The sequence below is a fragment of the Chelon labrosus genome (assembly GCF_963514085.1).
Source record: "Chelon labrosus genome assembly, chromosome: 17".
Classification (NCBI taxonomy): Eukaryota; Metazoa; Chordata; class Actinopteri; order Mugiliformes; family Mugilidae; genus Chelon; species Chelon labrosus.
In genome coordinates, this window is record NC_140350.1 from 8,514,237 (window position 1) to 8,532,225 (window position 17,989).

At 40.9% G+C, this 17,989-nt stretch overlaps 1 protein-coding gene across 1 annotated transcript in view; it reads right to left on the reverse strand.

Moving 5' to 3' along the window:
- The window catches only part of cxadr (CXADR Ig-like cell adhesion molecule), a 34,244-nt gene extending 17,183 nt beyond the window's left edge, over positions 1–17,061 (reverse strand). The window contains exon 1 of the mRNA XM_084565378.1: positions 16,907–17,061. Coding sequence (XP_084421504.1) covers positions 16,907–16,958 — 52 coding nt within the window. The 5' untranslated portion in view covers positions 16,959–17,061. The remainder of the gene's footprint in view (positions 1–16,906) is intronic.
- Positions 17,062–17,989: the final 928 nt, after the last annotated feature.

A 17,989-nucleotide genomic window follows, 5' to 3' on the forward strand; every position in this document is an offset into this window, starting at 1 on the left:
GTGAAAAACAATCCATTTAATCATTTTGATAATAACTCAACTGAATGGGTCATGTAAACAGGGCAAGAAGAAAGGAAATGAGTCCTGGTGAAGATTACGTTGCAGAGTAAGCTCAGTCAAATCAACGGCTGCCATTTTAACAGCAATGTGAGATTAGGAATAAATACAAAGGAAATAGACATCTATGTCCTGTCCCTTTTAAAACAGTCAGACGTGCACAATACAAAATAATACCTACACTCTGTGACTTACATTTAAAAAAAATTAGAAAAATGGTTCAACAAAACATCTTGAGACAATCTATATAACTGATATTTAATTCAATTAAAAACTTACAAATGTACATGACAGATAAAGAAACCTCTTGATTGCTGGATGATTTATAACAGAGGAAAAATCATCCCTTAACACATCCCTTACCACAAACAAAATAACACAAACAAGGCCGGTAGCGTCTTTAAAAAGGCAGCTAGCTCACTGTGTCAACTATCAGCTATGAACACATACAGTAAAGTACATACTGTGTGAACTGTGGAGCTTTTTACCCGAAACGGAAATTATCTTACTGAGCTCAAAGTCTGCAGCAGTGAGACAGCGCTGCTTATAATCATTGGCGTAGACAGAGTGAGCTTCAGTCTTTATTTAGAGTAATGGTACCTGTGCAAAAGTAAACTGGCCTTCTTCTTTGAAGGTACTATAATGACCTGATAAGAGAGGCCATCATTACAGTCCGAGGAAAACTATGAAAAATGGACTGTGAGTAAAGGCAGTCATGCATGTACACCAGACACACACACACACACACACACACACACACACACACACACTTCTATTTTCTTGAGTTTAGTGTCTGTCGTTGTAGTAAGATGTGTGTCCTACTGTGAGTGAGTGTGTACGTGTGCGTCTGCTGAGCAGTGGGGGAGGGCTAATTAAAAAGTCTGTCTTAATAACTATTCACGGCTGCCTGTGTCTCTGCGAGCAACTCATTCCCTCCACTCTCCACCACACTGTCTGACACAGCACACCCAGCACGGTTACTGAGAGACCAGGAATGAGAAAGAGGAATTTAGGGTGTCAGCGTGCTCCACCCATACCCCCACTGCTAGTATCTCACTCACTCACTCACCCCGACCCCTGCCCCTCCCTGCCTGTCCTCCTCCATTCTAACACACCCATGGTTTTTCGGGAGTGCAAGTCCCCCAGTCCTCCAATTCTCCCCGGTCCTGCTGATTGTAACCCCACCACCCACCCCCTCCACCTTTGTCGGCATACAATGGGGAGCGAATCCTGTCTCCTGGCAACCAATCCCTCCGAGAAGGTTGCCGTGGTGCTTAAGAGACAGCATGAGAGAGAGAGAGAGAGAGAGACAGAGGTAGATCGACAGCGAGGGAGGTAAGGAAAGGGAGAAATAGGTTAAGTAGAAGGACACACAAGGGAGATTTATAATTGTTTCACCATTTAAAAGGCATTTATGGAAGTAAAAAAAGTATAGAATTTATAAATAACAAAGGAACCCTGGCAGAGATTGATAAAAATTTATTTAGTCAATTGGATATCTTTAGTTGACTTGTCTAATAGTCAACCAAATAAAATGATTCACTCATATTTTTGTGTCCAAAGGTTGTGACAATCCATGAGTGTAATCATTATACATGTGAAACTTGATTGAAGCACATTACGTGTGTGTAGTAGATAAGGACTGACATTAAACCTGCACCACCCACAGGGCTCTATTTATGATGCATAGTCTAAAAATCCAGGTTATTCCTCAGAGCTACAGCACAAAGTACCATGATTCACCCAAAGTGTTCCTGCTCACTGTGTTCGGACTGATATCTGGACATTGTTAAAATGATAAATGGCTGTGCAACTTATAAAGTGATTTTAGTCAAATGCCTTTGCAACTTGCATCTCATTCACCTGTTTAGTGTCCATTTAAATGTGTGGACAGAAGAACAGATCTCAATGATCAACCTTGTCATTAATAGAAATCCTACTGTACTGAGCCATAGCCATTCTTGGCAACTTTTATGGCTTCACCTTTCCTAACCACAGAACATTCCTCAAACACAAATTGAGACATCAGAAAAGCATGCAGTTTTTTCCACCCTATTCTGTGATGATCTATTCGCCACATGATAGCCAGAGCTCGCTAGCTGGAGTCATGACATTCCCGTCTGAGACAGCAGTTCATGTTGTGTAATCCCGTCACAGTTTATGAAACTTAGTGCACAGTAAAAAACTTCTTGGGGGTATATAATTGAAACAACCCATATAAATCTGATGGCTGAACAATCAACAGTCACTGATCTGATGCATTTCTGTACTATATACATAAAAATATTATTATTATTATTCATTCATTCATTCATCTTCTGTAACCGCTTGTCCTGTGGAGGGTCACGGAGGGCTGGAGCCTATCCCAGCTGTCATTGGGCGAGAGGCAGGGTACACCTTGGACAGGTCTCCAGTCTATCACAGGGCTAACACAGAGAGACAGACAACCATTCACACTCACATGTACACCTACGGCCAATTTTGAATCACCAGTGAACCTAAAGAGCATGTCTTTGGCTAGTGGAAGGAAGTCGGAGTACCCGAAGTGAACCCATGCAGACACAGGGAAAACATGCAAACTCCACATAGAAAGGCCCCAGACGGCCTGGATAATTACTGTTGTTGTATAGTAAGCTAACTGGCTTGGGCAATTTATGCATCTAGTTCTACTCAGCAGACAGGAAAGGTTAGTTTCTCTGTGACATAGATTTCTAAGCAAGGATAGAGGTTACACAGGAGTGTTTTGTCAGAGGTCTAAGGTCTTCTAGACAGACACGAGGTCAAGCAGTGCGGTGTCCGGAGAAGCTGCAGCAGACAGCAATAAACCCTGAAACCAGGAGACAGTTTGACAGGCTAACCTCTCCTTGCCCAAGCTAAAGACCCTCAGAGTCTTGGCAAGAACCTCAGAGGATCATAAGCTACTTCTGAAAAGCCAAGTCTTACCATGGGGAGATAAAGGCTGCAGCTATTTCAGTCTCATAAGGCAACAACAGTGACAAAAAAAGCTTGGCTGGGTGAAAGGGGTGAGTTACGCTGCACTGGGATTTAGTTGTGTTCGCCTTCTTTAAGGTTCTTAACGCAGCAACACTTGCATTTAGGCTGATGCAAACTTTAGAGGCAGTGACAACACTGGCTTCAGTTAAGTTCTAACTATTTCAGAAACAAAGAAACGTATGAATGTATGAAGGAGTGAGTGTGTTTGGCAGGTAAAAAGAATGTAAGAATTAAGATAGGCAAGTATGGATTGACATCTTTTCCCCAAAACAAAACTACAAGGGCAAAATATTGAGCTTCTTGAAAACCATAGCCACCCAATAAAACAATCATGAAAAGAGGTATTATTTACAACAGAGCGAAAAGAAAGGAAGCTCATGGGAAAGAACATACACAAACAATTTACTGGATGTATAATGATGATGGTGGGATGATTCATTACAGTAAATTTGCAGTCTGTGGGGCTCCGGAATGAGCAAATTAAAGAGTAGAAACGCTCTCCCCAACATAAACAGGCAAACTAATCCCCTGTGACCATGCTGAAGAACATCAATTATTATGGGCAAAGCTAAGGATAACTTTATAACCTGGTTGCTGTTCAAAAAGACAGCTCTGCTTGCTCACCCTGGTGCTCCCGCTGGAACTATTCAATTTGAAGCAATGTGGGAACCCTGAGAGCAAGCCATTTAGTGTTGCAGAGGGCTGGGACTGTTGAACCATACTGATTGTGCTGTAATGCAGCCCGAAAGCTCCACTTGCCACACAGAGTGGCCATCAATCCCTAGTGTGAATGACCTAGAGGCTGTTTTGACATAATTGAACATTAAATGATGAAGGAGTGACGAATGACAAGCACTTTACTCGGTCGCCTGAGCATTTGGCAGCTTGTAGACAAGTCTGTGGGGGATGCGGTTAATACAAAATCTTTGACTGTCCACAACAACCAATTGCTGGTGTGTCAATACGAACTGATAGTGACAGTAATTCTGATTTAGTTTATTCTCTTATGAAAGCCCCGGGTCACCAATAATCCTGGAATTTTTCAATTAAGAAACAATTAATGCCACAACAAACATTAAAAGGGGACAGTTTATATTTAATGTCTTAATTTGAACTCTTATAATCATATTATCTTGAAGAACTAAAAGGAGTAAATGAGCTGCAGGAAGGAAATAAGGAGAAAAAAGGGGAAGTAAAAACATTCACACTGGTTCAGTATTTAATGGGTGGTTAAGTCTTCATCACAGGGATTCTCAAGTCATGGCCTTGGAATTTGTACTTAACATTTACAGAATTCATTAGCATTTTACAAGGTGTTGGACAGTGCATTTTAACAGTGCCTGCTTGTATTTCCTCTCTGCCACAACGAATTGTTCTAAAGCTGCATGCAAACCACTAAAAGAAATTTTTGGCCAATTATACATCCCATTCTCCCCCACCCCTGTGAGAGGGAGGCAAATTTATCTAAAGCCCCCTGAAGAGACAGATAACAATGCCCAGCATCTCCAGTATCTCGAAGACCAGTAGAAACACACACACACACATACACACACAAAAGCCCTATAGCCTTTGTGGATTTGTTGAAGCTGAGGAACCTAGTGAGCTGGTGACAGCGTGGAGCCTGGTTGTGTCGTAAAGCTGATAGGCAAGACGCCAGTCCAAGGAGCAGCACACAGATAGCCCACTGATACCATCCTCATGGGAAACTAAAACAAATGCGGCAATATCCAATATGGTTATGTGAGGAGGAAATGAAAACAGAAAAGAGGCAAAAGAAGATGGTGCTGAATATGAGGCGTTTCAGTGGCACATCGGTGTGCCATGTTTCTACAAAAACTTGTAGCTATGTAGGTATTTAGGGTGTGAAACTAACGGGAGTGTTTACTACAGTCAAAGATGCCAGAGAGGTAATTACAAAATCATGTCCTCCTCATTTTGCAAGGGAAAAAAAACTATTCTCTCTGCAAGCAATTAGTCAACACATGAAAGCATTTTATATGTCTTGAGAAATGGTGCAAAACAGAAATGTGATTCACAATGACAGATATGTGTTTTTGTTGCCAATTTATTCGTTTTACTGGGGGAGGAGAGGTGAAAGTTTTAAATCAAGGAAGCATATGTGAAAGCAAAAACAGAAGATATGTCAGGAATGCGCTGGTCAACATGTACATCCCTAAAGCTGCTTTCATCGCGTATACTAAGTACAAACCATTTTAACTTGAGTTTTTATTTACATATTAGACCTGCTTTCAGTATAGTTGAAGAAACTGTGTTGAAACCAAAACTATTTTTTAATGAAATCATAACAAATGAGGATTGGCTACGGCTGTTGAAATAAACAATGTTTATTAAAGGCAGGTATTTGTCTTCTAGGCTCAGCAGCAGCTTCCTATGAACCTACAAAAATGAAAACCACATGTCTCAGCGGGGTCTAGTCATGGGGCGTCTCTCTCTCCTGACACAGGAGTTTCTGTGAGGAAGGGGGAGGCAGCCATGCTGTTGCCTATCCTATCCCTACAACCCCCAAAACAAATAAAGTGTCTGATACAGACCAGGCCCCTGTCGGTGCCCCAGCCTTTGTCCGGGCCCCAGGGCACAATGCCAGCTGTGATCAGGAGGGAGCGTTGCTGATCAAACACTGAGACACAAGTGCAGTAGAGTGCAACTACTTCATTCAGACTGTTGATAGACTCCCACAGAGTGGTTTCAACTGTGTTGGATAGGATGTGTTCCAGATTATATGGGTTTTAGAGATCATACAAATTCCGGTGTGCATTTGGAATGCAAGTAAAGATTTCGCAAAACTGTGATTAATTATGTCAAAGAGGTGAACACTCAACAAGTCAGCTCAAAGCAGTAGAGCGTGGATATTATCCTGGAACATTTCTCTTGAAACACTGAGCCAAATAAGGGATTAGAAATCCTTACTAGGGCTCCTAACAGGCCTGGTTTTTGACATCACTGGTGTAGGATTTTTCTACTAAAAACACCACAGGAGAGAAAATAATTTAACATTTTTGGAATTTCCAAAGCTCAGCAGTTTTGTCTGCTCAGTCTGAGAAGGGCTGGGTGTTCACTGGGAGCTGTGAGTGAAAACTACGAGAGTTTAGTCTACTTGGCTGTTCACTGTGATAAAGAACCACTTCCTCATGCCGTAGGAAACTAATCACCGACACTAACAACTCAAGCATGTTGACTAAATTGACTGAGGTCTTGGTTTTACTCGACTTTCAAGGTGTGGAAATAAATCCAGCCACATATACACAAAACGTATGTTAAGTAAACATTTATGGAGGTAAGATGGCTCTTGTGGCTGCCAAACCACTAAAAGGATTAAGGTGTCAGACCAGACTGCAGCCTACACACAGACACGGCTATAAAATATCAAGAATTCAAACACGAACATCTCCAAATGAATTCCTCGGTTCCTCCCTTTTCCTTTTCCTGGAGTGCAGCATATTTCAACAGTCTGACCACTACTGGAAAGAACTAATCCACATTACCTTGGAAAAATGAAAAATAAACCATGAAAATGTGTTATTTCAGCTGTCCGTAGAATATGAACTGCCAACTTGCTCAGATTAAGATATTACCTCTGTCTATGCTTTATTTTACATTGTAACCTATTTTTTCATATTGTGCAAAGGCATGTATAGCGGTCAGTTCAGTTGGAGTGGCTGGGAGGCAGTCTAGGAGTGTTCATGCCTTGTCTCCTATGTTCCTGTCTAAAATTAGGTCTCCTGCCTTAAGGACATTGCATGATGGTGGTATTCTGGACATTGGTAAAAAGTCCTGGATGTGATTTATGTCCAGAGTGTGCCATCAAAGGGCTGCAGAACCCAACACAGCATATCTCATTGAAAATATATCTGATTGCTGCTGAAAGCTGCCTGAGGACTACAGCAAAAGTGGAGTGTCAACAGAGTACTTTGTAATAACTGCTAAAACGTCAATTCCTTTTCAAATGCATTTATAACATCCCTTCTCTCTAAACCCTCTCATCCTGTCTAAAGCACTCCAGAGTAGGCAGAATGAAGTCTTTGTGGAAGTGTAACAACACAGACAGTCCCTTCCTGTCCTCTGTGTGGGGAGACACTACAGCAGGACATCAAGATAAGGCTGCTGTTAAAAGATAACAAGATGGATAATCCGTTTTCTTTTCTCTTTTTCCTCTGTGCAGGCAGTGAACCAGGCCTGATATTTCAGGGCTGGAGTCTCTTCTTCACTCATAGCTTCTTGAAGGCAGGTGTAGTAAATGCACCTGAGTGGTGAGCCCTGTGGAAAGCTGCAGGCGAAGACTGTCAGTTGTTGTTACAGCTTAACCAAGACCGCTGGGTTTATTCATGCCTCTAGCTCGCACTCTCAGCCTCGACATGAGGAGGGAGCTCAAAACGCCATACAACGTTAAATGACAAGACACGATCGGGAAAGTTAAAAATAACTCGCTGCACTAGCTTAACTATACTGCACAAAGATGCAGTCCTACATTTTTGGTCATGACAAAGTATGACGGTATTTATTTTCCATGTTGTGTTCTTTAACTGTGCAAGAGATGAGGCTTGTCAAACTCTAAAGAAAAACGAAGAGCCTGGACAGTAGAGATAAATGCAGTAACCACATTAAAGACGCAAAGCTCAGATTTGAGCGCATTCAAGAATCTAGGACTTCAGCTGTGAGCCTCAGCATGTAAATTCTGTTATTTTGACCCTGGTAGGCTAATTAGATCCATTTCAACAACCCAAGAAAAAACTGCATAGAGAGCTGATCACCAGGCAAACACTCCTTTAAACAACATTAAGCACAGTTTATATCAACATATACGTTATGTCCACATTAAATTGGACTCTGGAGCATGAAATTGCTTCTGAATCAAAGAGCAGCAGCTGTGTCATTTTATAATTCCCTGTGGTGTAAAGCTGATACAAGGGATGCAACAGGGAGCACAACCATTTAGGTTAAAGGCAACTGTGCTAACATGATTAATCACCTCTTCAATTTCAAATGAAGATGGCAATATGTAACAAATTAACATGAGCTTTTAGTCAATGAATGCTGTATGGTAATGTTTGTAATATGGTTTAATATGTTCCTCTGTCAGAGTGCCAGAAAGTACAACCAACTCACACTTGCAATACTAAAGATTTCTGCCTGATGGATCTGGAGACACCTGCGGTTACCATGGTAACAAGGTTAATACAAAAGCAAACAATCAATGAACATTTACCTTGTCTAAAATGCAACAGAAGGTCAGCTGATGCATCTGTTTACAGTGCAGGTAAACAACCTCTGTTTTAATAAAGAAGTCAGTAATGATGAAACACGAACATGACAAAGATGACCTTGTATTTTTCACTAACCATTTGCAGTGTGCGCTGGCCAGGGTGACGAATACGTTATGTATAAACATCAATTGCTGTTCAATGTTTATAATAGAAACAGACACAACTCAAATGTTGGGCTTGCATCATGAGTAACTTGGACAGCTCAGAGAACAAACAAAGGCTATGACATTAATGAGACACAATTGCACCCGATCCCGTCCAATATTGTGTTATGTTTCCCTATGAACCACTAACAGCATAAACCAGCACAGTAAGACTATTGCAGAAAGAATGCTGACAATGAAGAGTAGCAAAAAATGCATGTAATTTCATCAGAGTTCTTTAACATCACTTTGTGAATGACCAAACACTCACCTTGTTGCTTGGACAAGGAAACCAAAATTTTAATATAACATATGTGGTAAAAAGAGAAAAATGTCATGTACAAGCAACCTGACACCTACAGAAGATTCTGCAAGGTCATCTGCTGTGCAGTGTGTACTGGGTGTAGTGTTTTTGCCTGAAACCTGCCGTACACGGCAACTCCCTGATGGCTCTAATGACATCTAAAAAGGTCTAGACTGAGTAGTCTAGACAGGCAGCCAAACACTGCTTATAGGGCATCCTGGATCAGCCTGACAAGTAGATAATCCCAGTGAAAGTGACTGAGGTACTGCATAACAACTGTTCACCTACTGTGGTGTGGTTTGTAAATGGAAATATGAACAGCAACACATGTTAATTAGAAAAACAACAACAGCGACAGTAAACTAACAAGTTTCAGAGGTATGGGAGCTTCTGGCAATGTGTGCCTGCCATGTTCATTCCTCAGAGTACAAACAACATCAACCAATACTGACAACCTACTGCTAGACCCAGCAGGGCACTGACGGCGGTGTATGAAAATGCTTTAGTGGATCTAGGATGGACCCACAGCTTAGGTTAAAGGAAATAACGCATTTGACCATTGTTCCTATGCTTAATGGGCCCAACACAGGTTCAAAGTCACTAAATTTGCATCATACATAAATGCTGGGTGACACTGTAGGCAGTCAGGAGGATCTTTTTATGCCTCCACTGGTCATTAATCTACAATCTAGCTGCTGAGTTGTGTTATAGCTCTTGCCATCACTGATAAATCATTTCCTCTTGTCAAATAGATGTCCTTTCCCAGAAGTATTAAATGTATGTGTGGTCTATATTCTCCTACACCTTGTGAAAGCAGCTGGATGCTCTAGGTGCCAGTGTGGTGGAGACTGGGAGGTGGATTTACTTTACTTCTTCCAATTATCAGCCACTCAGAGAACGCCAGCCAGCAACGCAGCTCTTCGTGTGCCCATGAATTATATATGGCCTCCATTAAGACACTTAACAGCTGGTTCCTCAGGAACTAACCAGCAACAACTCTAGCCTTGCTGCCCCGGTGTGCCTGCTTATTAAACCAACAGCACTTGTGATTAAGGTTGTGCAGTAATGCACGTTCTTCTGACCATCATAAACCAGCCAGTCACAGAGCTATTTTCAGTTCAATCACATCTCTCTGGAGGGCAACTGGGCCAGCTGCTGATTTCCTCACATGACGGTGAAATGCACTATAGTAATTAAATGTCTGTTGTGGCTTGCTGACCTTGCTGTGGTCTGGGCGCTGAGCCTTTTCTATACCCAACTGTAGCAGATGTCCCGGTCAGCCTACGTATAGCTCTAACAAAGACCCAGGAGAAATAACTCCAGAGGTAGGAGGATGAGGAAAAGTCTTTTAATGAATATTAATGTAAGAAAGGGGAGGTGGCAGATTCATTTTAGACACCTGGTTGTAAAACCACAGTTAGCAAATGAAAGTCCTCTGAATGCAGACTGACGACCTGTTAAAATTTAAATTGACCACTTTGCTCCTGGACTTCCAAATTGCTTAAGCATTAGAGACTGACTTTTTGAATTGTTAGATTAACTGTCTTTGAAAATGAGAACGCTGCACAACCTCTTAATACGAATTAAAGGACATCCAAGCAGAATTCAAAGAAATATTCACATTCAAATGTTACCCCAAGATATAAGGGGTGTATTTTCCTATCCTGTTAATTCAGTGAACGGATTTTCCCATAGGGAAATGTTCCATCTAGTCTAATCTCATGCAATGCTCTTTCATGAAATAAAGTCTTTCCTTACATTTGAATTTCTAAAAGAGATTAGGGATATTTTTGAAAAATTCTACTGCTTACATACCCTACATACAGTCCCTTTCCTTTCTTCATATCTTCCTATACCAGTGAACATACACACGGCTCTCTACAATATCCAAAATTAATATTTATTCACTGAAATGGTTCTCGAAGCCACATAATCAATGGACAGATGTCACAATAGATAACAGTCAGTCAATAAAACCAGCATTTAATATTTGGCCTCTTTACAAGTTCGGAGGATTTTATTGCAGTCCTTGGCTTCAGTTTAGCATCAGCTTGATTGTGAGGCAACAAATGTCACAAGAAATGAGATTTTCTGGGTCTAATTCCGTGTCGCTTTGTACCAATACTCTGCTAACGCTCCTAACAAGATTCGGTCTGCATCATAAAATTTCACCACACAACAGCTTCAATATAACTCTAAAATGCAAGCAATCATACCCTTGTAAAAATTGTTTGGCGTAGGATTTGGAGGATGGCAACATTAATTTTTCAAAACAAATCTCTTTCTCTCTCTATGGACAGGAGTTATTAGCATAGCTATATAATCTGAGACAAGATAATTAAACATCAGAGTATGGCAGACAATGGCCGACTTAACAACAGCACCGCAGGGAGACAAATCCAGTGGGACTGAATCAAGAAAGAGGCTTTCCACAGGCAACACTTATTTGCCTTTTTCACCATATTTTCACCACCAGCCGACAATGTGTAATGATTTTCAATGAGATCAGGTGCTAAAAATGGCTCCTTCAACAGCTGCTTTAGCTCCCCGCCCCACCCAAAATTCACCCCACCTTCTGCTTATGTGGCTTCTTTTCCGAGCCGTAATATATTTCAAGATTACACACACAATTAACTCTAATGTTCTTAGCAGAGAGACCGGGGGCTTACCGGAGGGGGACAAAATATAATCATCTTCCCACAACTTCGCTCTGTGTAAGACAATGCCTGGACATCAGCTGACAATAATGCAACATGCACAATACAATACGCAATCCTAATCTCCAAAATGATACATCCATTGGAATTCTGAACTAGGGCAACTAAAAATGAATTCTCAGAATAAATTGTCGGGTCTGTTTTACACGATAAGGTGTACAGCCAAGTCCGATTCTTTAATGCTGCACAACAGATATTCTATCGGAGGTTCAAGCTCATGTAAAACTGAGCTGACACATATCTAGCAGGTAAGTAGGAGCAGGCTACACACCAGCAACTGTAGATGCATCTCCCTGGGGGCCAGCCTGCCACACCGTGTACCTTCACACTGAGATGTCTTGCTCAGAGTCATATGCATAAACAAGAACACAACAGTCATAAAGTATACTACAAACAGTGTAGTAGGCAATTCTTTCCTTTTACCTAAACAAATCTATAGTTATTAAAGGACATGTGAGGCACTCACTATTTGAAACTGTGACGATAACCATAACAAACTGAAAGACAAACCAAAATTAAACCATAGTTCTATCATATTTAACTTAACTTTTTTGCTTAACATTTAAAAAAAAACTCTTCTAAAAGATAATACAGAAATCCTCTAAATCCCCTTCACTGCCTAGTGTGCAGCATCTTCTCTGCTCAGAAGCTGATTATCCACAGAAAAATGGTATTCTGACAATGTTCACCTGAGGTATGACGTACGTAAAACCTTTTATTATCACCACAGTGAACAGCTTATTTGTCACTGAGCCCGTTATTCCTCATTAGAAGCAGAGGGCGTTGCGGGTGCTGCGGAGATGGGCACTGAGTGGTTAAGTGATGAATGTGTTTTGAGGGTGTTTATCGCCCTAACATTGCAACACAGTGATGATGACCGATGGACTCAAGAGAGCGAGGAAAATCAGCACTGCTGTGACCTTGTTTTAACTGATAGGTTACATGGATAGCAGAGGCACTGTCCCTCCCTCAGGACAATCCCTGTTCAGTTTGTATTTTTAAAATTCCTGCAATTCTGCTAAACCTAAAGAGGTGTATACTGTCTACTCTGTACTTTGTGTCGACATTTTATAAGCCAACTAAATAAAATCTTTGTCAGCAGTAAAACCAAGTAAGACTTATCCAAATTACAAGATCTTTGGATTAAGTTCAATTACAATGGACAACATTTTCAACTTCTTCTCATAATTGTAAACTGAATATCTTTGCGTTTCAGGCAGCTGGTTGAACAAAACAACCTGCTGATTAATATATTTTAGCCCGCAAGTAGCCTACATATGAGAGCACGACATAGCTTAAATGTTCAGCAACTAATTTGTGTCATAAACTCTTCATAACTTTAGCTTATTGTCCACTGAAGCAGATAATGAAACTGAGGATCCTGATGGTGCCAGTAAATCAATACTGTGGCAAAGGTCTTCCAAAATTTTAACTGATGTAACACAAATTTGAAGTATCTGTCAATGTAACACTGACTTCTTGACCAAGGGGTTCAAGTAGAAGCTTGTCAATATGTCCTCCAACAAGAATGCGTTGGCAGAAGCCCCAGAATGCAGTTTTACTCACTACCTGTGAAAAAGAAATGAGGTCCGAATACAGAACGGCTACACAGCCATTATTAGGACTCAGAAACAAGCACCGCTATTAATCATGTTCGCTGATTCTCCAGCAGGCAGTAATTTGTTCATTCAGTAATTCAGACATGAAATGGAAGGTGGAGGAGAGGGGAGAGAGGCAGGGTAATGTGGCGAGGTAAAGGTGAGATCAGATATCACACTTCCCTATTGGTGAGCAGGAGCTGGCACAAGGCTTGTACAGGGATGGCATGCTAAAATATTAACGTCTGGGGCTGTGAATATTCATGCGTCTTGTCCCCATCATCAGATTGTGGAGGACAGAGCCGTATCCCTGGAGTGTAATCCGATTCTACATGTCCCTGCTTTATTTCCAAGGACAGGGGGAATTTGGGTGGAGTGGGTGCTTGGCTGGAGGAGAAGCTGTGGCTGCAACATGTTTCAGACAACAGGAGGCAAGAAGTGGCAGCAGACTGCTGGGTCATGACAAGTAAATGTGACCTCCAATCATTACTGACTGCGTGAGCCCAATGACAATGGGTCAGGTTCTGCTGTTTATGTCTCCACCAAGCAACGCTTGTTCTACATCTTTATGGACCCCACTTCCTCAGAAATACACACCAAACCACAAAAGTGACAACTGTTTTTCCCCCAATGACAGCCGCTTCCCAAATATCTATTGTTTTAGGATATTCAGTACATCCACAATAGCTATTGTGCAAAATATAACAGTAACACTGCTGTAAAAGAGAACCGAATACATGCAAACAAGGGGGAGGGTAGCTTTCTGAAGCAAAAGGAGCACAGATACACTCCCTGTATCTGCGTGTCTGTTTTCAAAAGGTAACCAAGCAACCAGTTTCTGGTCAGGGCCTTTGGTTGGCTTATCAGGTAACTGCTTTCTGCGCCTGCTCCCATTTTCACCAGCTTTCTATTTGTCCTAGGTCAGTGCCTTCACTCTTGACCCTAACAACCAGGGGTGCAGGGGGTGGAGGAGTACCAGGGCAGGTCCTACAGTACTGCACATGTGAAAATAATCTATCAGTTCCCACGCAACAAGCAGCGAGTACAGACTGCTAAATTTAAGTCAAGAATGATCTGAAACGCAACGTGACAAATGCAGCTAATCTCAAAGGGCAAGCTTCCACGTAATTGTATGCGATTGACCACTCCGATTGCTCACTGCAGTTTTAGTGAAAAATTCAGATCCCATGCAACAAGCAGCGAGTACAGACTGCTAAATTTAAGTCAAGAATTATCTGTTAAGAAAGCAAAGACAGGGCTAACCACAGTGTGTTATGACTGACAAACACAAATGTCGTGTATGTTTTTCCTGGGGAAGCTCTTTAACGACAGGTTAAAGTACAAGATCAGCTGACTCAGTTCTAATAATGTCCTATAAAAAAAAATAATAATAAATCATGTCGAGCAAACAACTCTGTCAATGAAGACTTTACACTACAATCCTTGCGCCCAAATATTTAACCTTTTCTAACGACACTTTAACATAATGCTACCTGGCAGAATGGAAAATTAGTAAAATAAGTGCTATTTCAGTGAGCTGCAATATTTAAATGTTGCTTGCTTAATGTGAATATATCAATAACATTTAGTATGTAAATAATACTAATAAGATATTGATAGAGCCAAGTTTTTGGGCTATGATGTTTTGCTGATTACACTTACATAATTTTACTTAAGCAAAAATATTCGGATTGTATGACTCATTTGTAACTAGAGATTGTTATCTTTGGGTATAGCTGATTTAATTAAGTAAATATTCTGAGTATTTCTTGCCCCACAGAAAGCCAAATATTTTTTAATCAGACAAAACAGTAAATTTCAAATTCATTTAATAATGTGAAGGCTAAATGGATATTTTATACTTTTAAGAACTGTAGATCTATTACAGTTTTAATTCTCTGGTCAACCTTTCATCTTTCAAACTACGTATTTCTAAGCCATGTTAAAAGAATGCTGCGAGTCTGACAGATACTGTTCTTGTCTGCTGAAGTGGAACACGGTCCAAATAACGAGACCATGGTGCCATTAAGATGGTAATGAGCCCAAACTAGTGTACACAACAATGTGAACCGTGAGACAAAAGGAGGGTAAACAGCAACACAGTATGTAAACCTTATATTCCACTCAATAACCCTAACCTTTAGATGGATAGATGTGAGGAAAAGATCCTGAACAAAGCACTTCTTCTTTTTCATTACATTCAATCTCTCACTCACACACTGGAATGTCATTGCTCTGACCATGGCTCTGTGGATTCTCAAAAATCTCTGAAAATATTTCAATAACTAACCAGGCATGCCACTGACGGACATCAACAGACAACACTAAGGCAAAAGTTTCGCAGTATTGTTCAGAGTGGGAGGAGCGATCTGCTAGTTTCAGTCTAAATTCCAGCCACACCCTAGGGCACGAAATTAAAGCATGGACTAAGTACAACTACAAAAACAAAACAGGGATAGATTCATTCTAATATACACTTATGAGAAAATGTCACTGACACTAGTATCATGTACAACAGATTAATAAATATTTCTAACTTTAGTGACCAGACATATTTTTGACAAATAAATAAAAGAAACAATTCACATCCATATAACATCAAGTCATGCAAAATCACAAATGATGCTTGCAATGGAAAAGGCAGCAAAACATTGAATGACTGGACTTCAAAAAGATTTCTGGACAAATAAAGAACAGGTCAGTAACACACTTAAATCAGTGACTGCAATTTAGTACAAGATGAAAAAGTTTAAAAATAACTACTCCAATCAAAGGTTACACAGACCACAGTGTAGACAAACAACCGAAACCTCAGCCTCAGATCTCACTACACCTTCATCAATTGAGGGTCTTGACAGTGAACCGTTTAAATAAGTAATTGATACCAACATTAACCTGTCAACACAAGCAAACATGTGGTTAAGTTGATGTGATAGCTTGGGATTTTGGACTGGGGAAGAGGGGTTATCGGGGCTGCTGGCAGATGGCAGACAACACAAAAAAAAAAAGCTAGCACTTTGAAGTCCTGCAGCCACAGGTTTAAATGCGGATCAAGCTATTGTGTTAACCACCGAACGATAAACCAAAAGACACCACACGGAAACAAGCGTTTTTACGCCATCGGGAAACGACCATAAAATCATTCACCGTCTAATTCCTGTGGGCACGTTCACATGAATCAACATATTTAAAAAGACAAACATTTAAACCCAGTATGAATAATTAGCCTCAAGACAGCCACCTGGTAAGCCTGATGATGAACGTAAATCAACCCACTGTCGCTATATTGACCTCATTGATATAATATAACCGTAAAAACACATAAAATAACATTAGCCAACTTTGATTTATTAACTAGTGACCTTTCTTCTTTGCGTTTCTATTTCTGACCTTACTGGTAACACAGAAACCAAGCCTGGGAAAAACGCATTTCCAAACAGGAATTCTTTTACAAATGTACAACTTTCTTATAGTTTTAGTATTTAAATTTAAATAGTCTTAACGCTTGTTCGGGTGTGCTAGCTAACTAAACTGACCTTGGGTCGGAGTTCCTCCCTGTTGGACACTATATTCTAAAGTACATTTAGATATAGTATGGGCAGCTATTAATGTTAAACGCTAACAATTTCCTTGGAGCATTTAAATAATATCTTAAACTTGTTTTTAACTAGTCGAAAAAGGCAAGTTTCCACGTGAACGTCGGCGGCTAACGTAATTGTATGCGACTGACCACTCTGTGAATGCTCGCCGCCGTTTTAGTGAAAAAATTCATCAAAGTCGCTCAGCGTCGGCTGGTGGTCGGAAAACTTACCTGCGAAGAGGCTCAGCAGTATCCAGCACAACCGGGGTGTCGAAAACTCCATTCCTGCTCCTGCTATTCCACGACTTCTTCAGTGAAACTTGGTCGAAGAACTTATGGCGAATTCAAACGACACACGGCTACTCAGCTCCACCGAAGCATCCAAACTCTACTCCTCCGCCTCCGCCTCCTCCTCCCTGCTCTCTCTGTGCAGGTGCAAGAGCGTCACGTGACACACACCCTTCTGCATAAAACATCCAGTGATGCCCCCTGGTGGCAGGAACACAGAGCTGCCTCACTAGTCATTCGTGGATGGGGTACCCATGGGTACCATCCAACGGGTGCCATACAGGAAAGCACAGCTGCTTCCACTACCCCACACCACTACCTACCTAACACAACGCGAGAATTGGGCGTGTATCAGTATAGGTGTTTGTCTGTTTTTGTGTTCTTGTGAAACGTCGTCAGTTGCTGCCAAATACTGTCCCAGTTCAAAGATAAAATCCATTTTATCGAGGATGCGTCTTAAGGTAACTTCAGTGGATTTGAGACAACCAGGTATCCCAGAATGCATTTCGCGGGCGTCATCGACGCTACTATTCTCCAAAGTCTGTACTTCAGAATCGAGCTTGTCAAGCCCGAACTAACAAGTGCGCAAGACCGAAGTTTGTGTACTTTGTATTGATAAAGCGCATAGCTGCAGTTTGTGCTGTTCTTTTTTTTTTTTTTTTTGTGATGTAACAAAAAAAATAAAACAAAGAGAAATACAGGAAAATCTTGGTGGACAATCTGATTGTGTCTGCAAAAAAACTCAGCCTGGGAGAAGATTTACGTTTTTGCAAGATAATGACCCAACCCATACAGCGAAAGCTACACAGACATAGTTTAAACTGATGTCTTTAAGTGTATACTTCTTAGTGTTTCACATAGTATATATGCATGAATGTTATGGAGTGGCCGAGTCAAAGCCCAGATCTCAATCCACTGACAAATTTATGGCTTCAGCAGTTTTGCATAGAGTAAAATTGAAGTGTCCAGATGTGCTAGCCTGATTGACACTTATCCAGAGTGTGCATTTACTAAATACTGATTAGG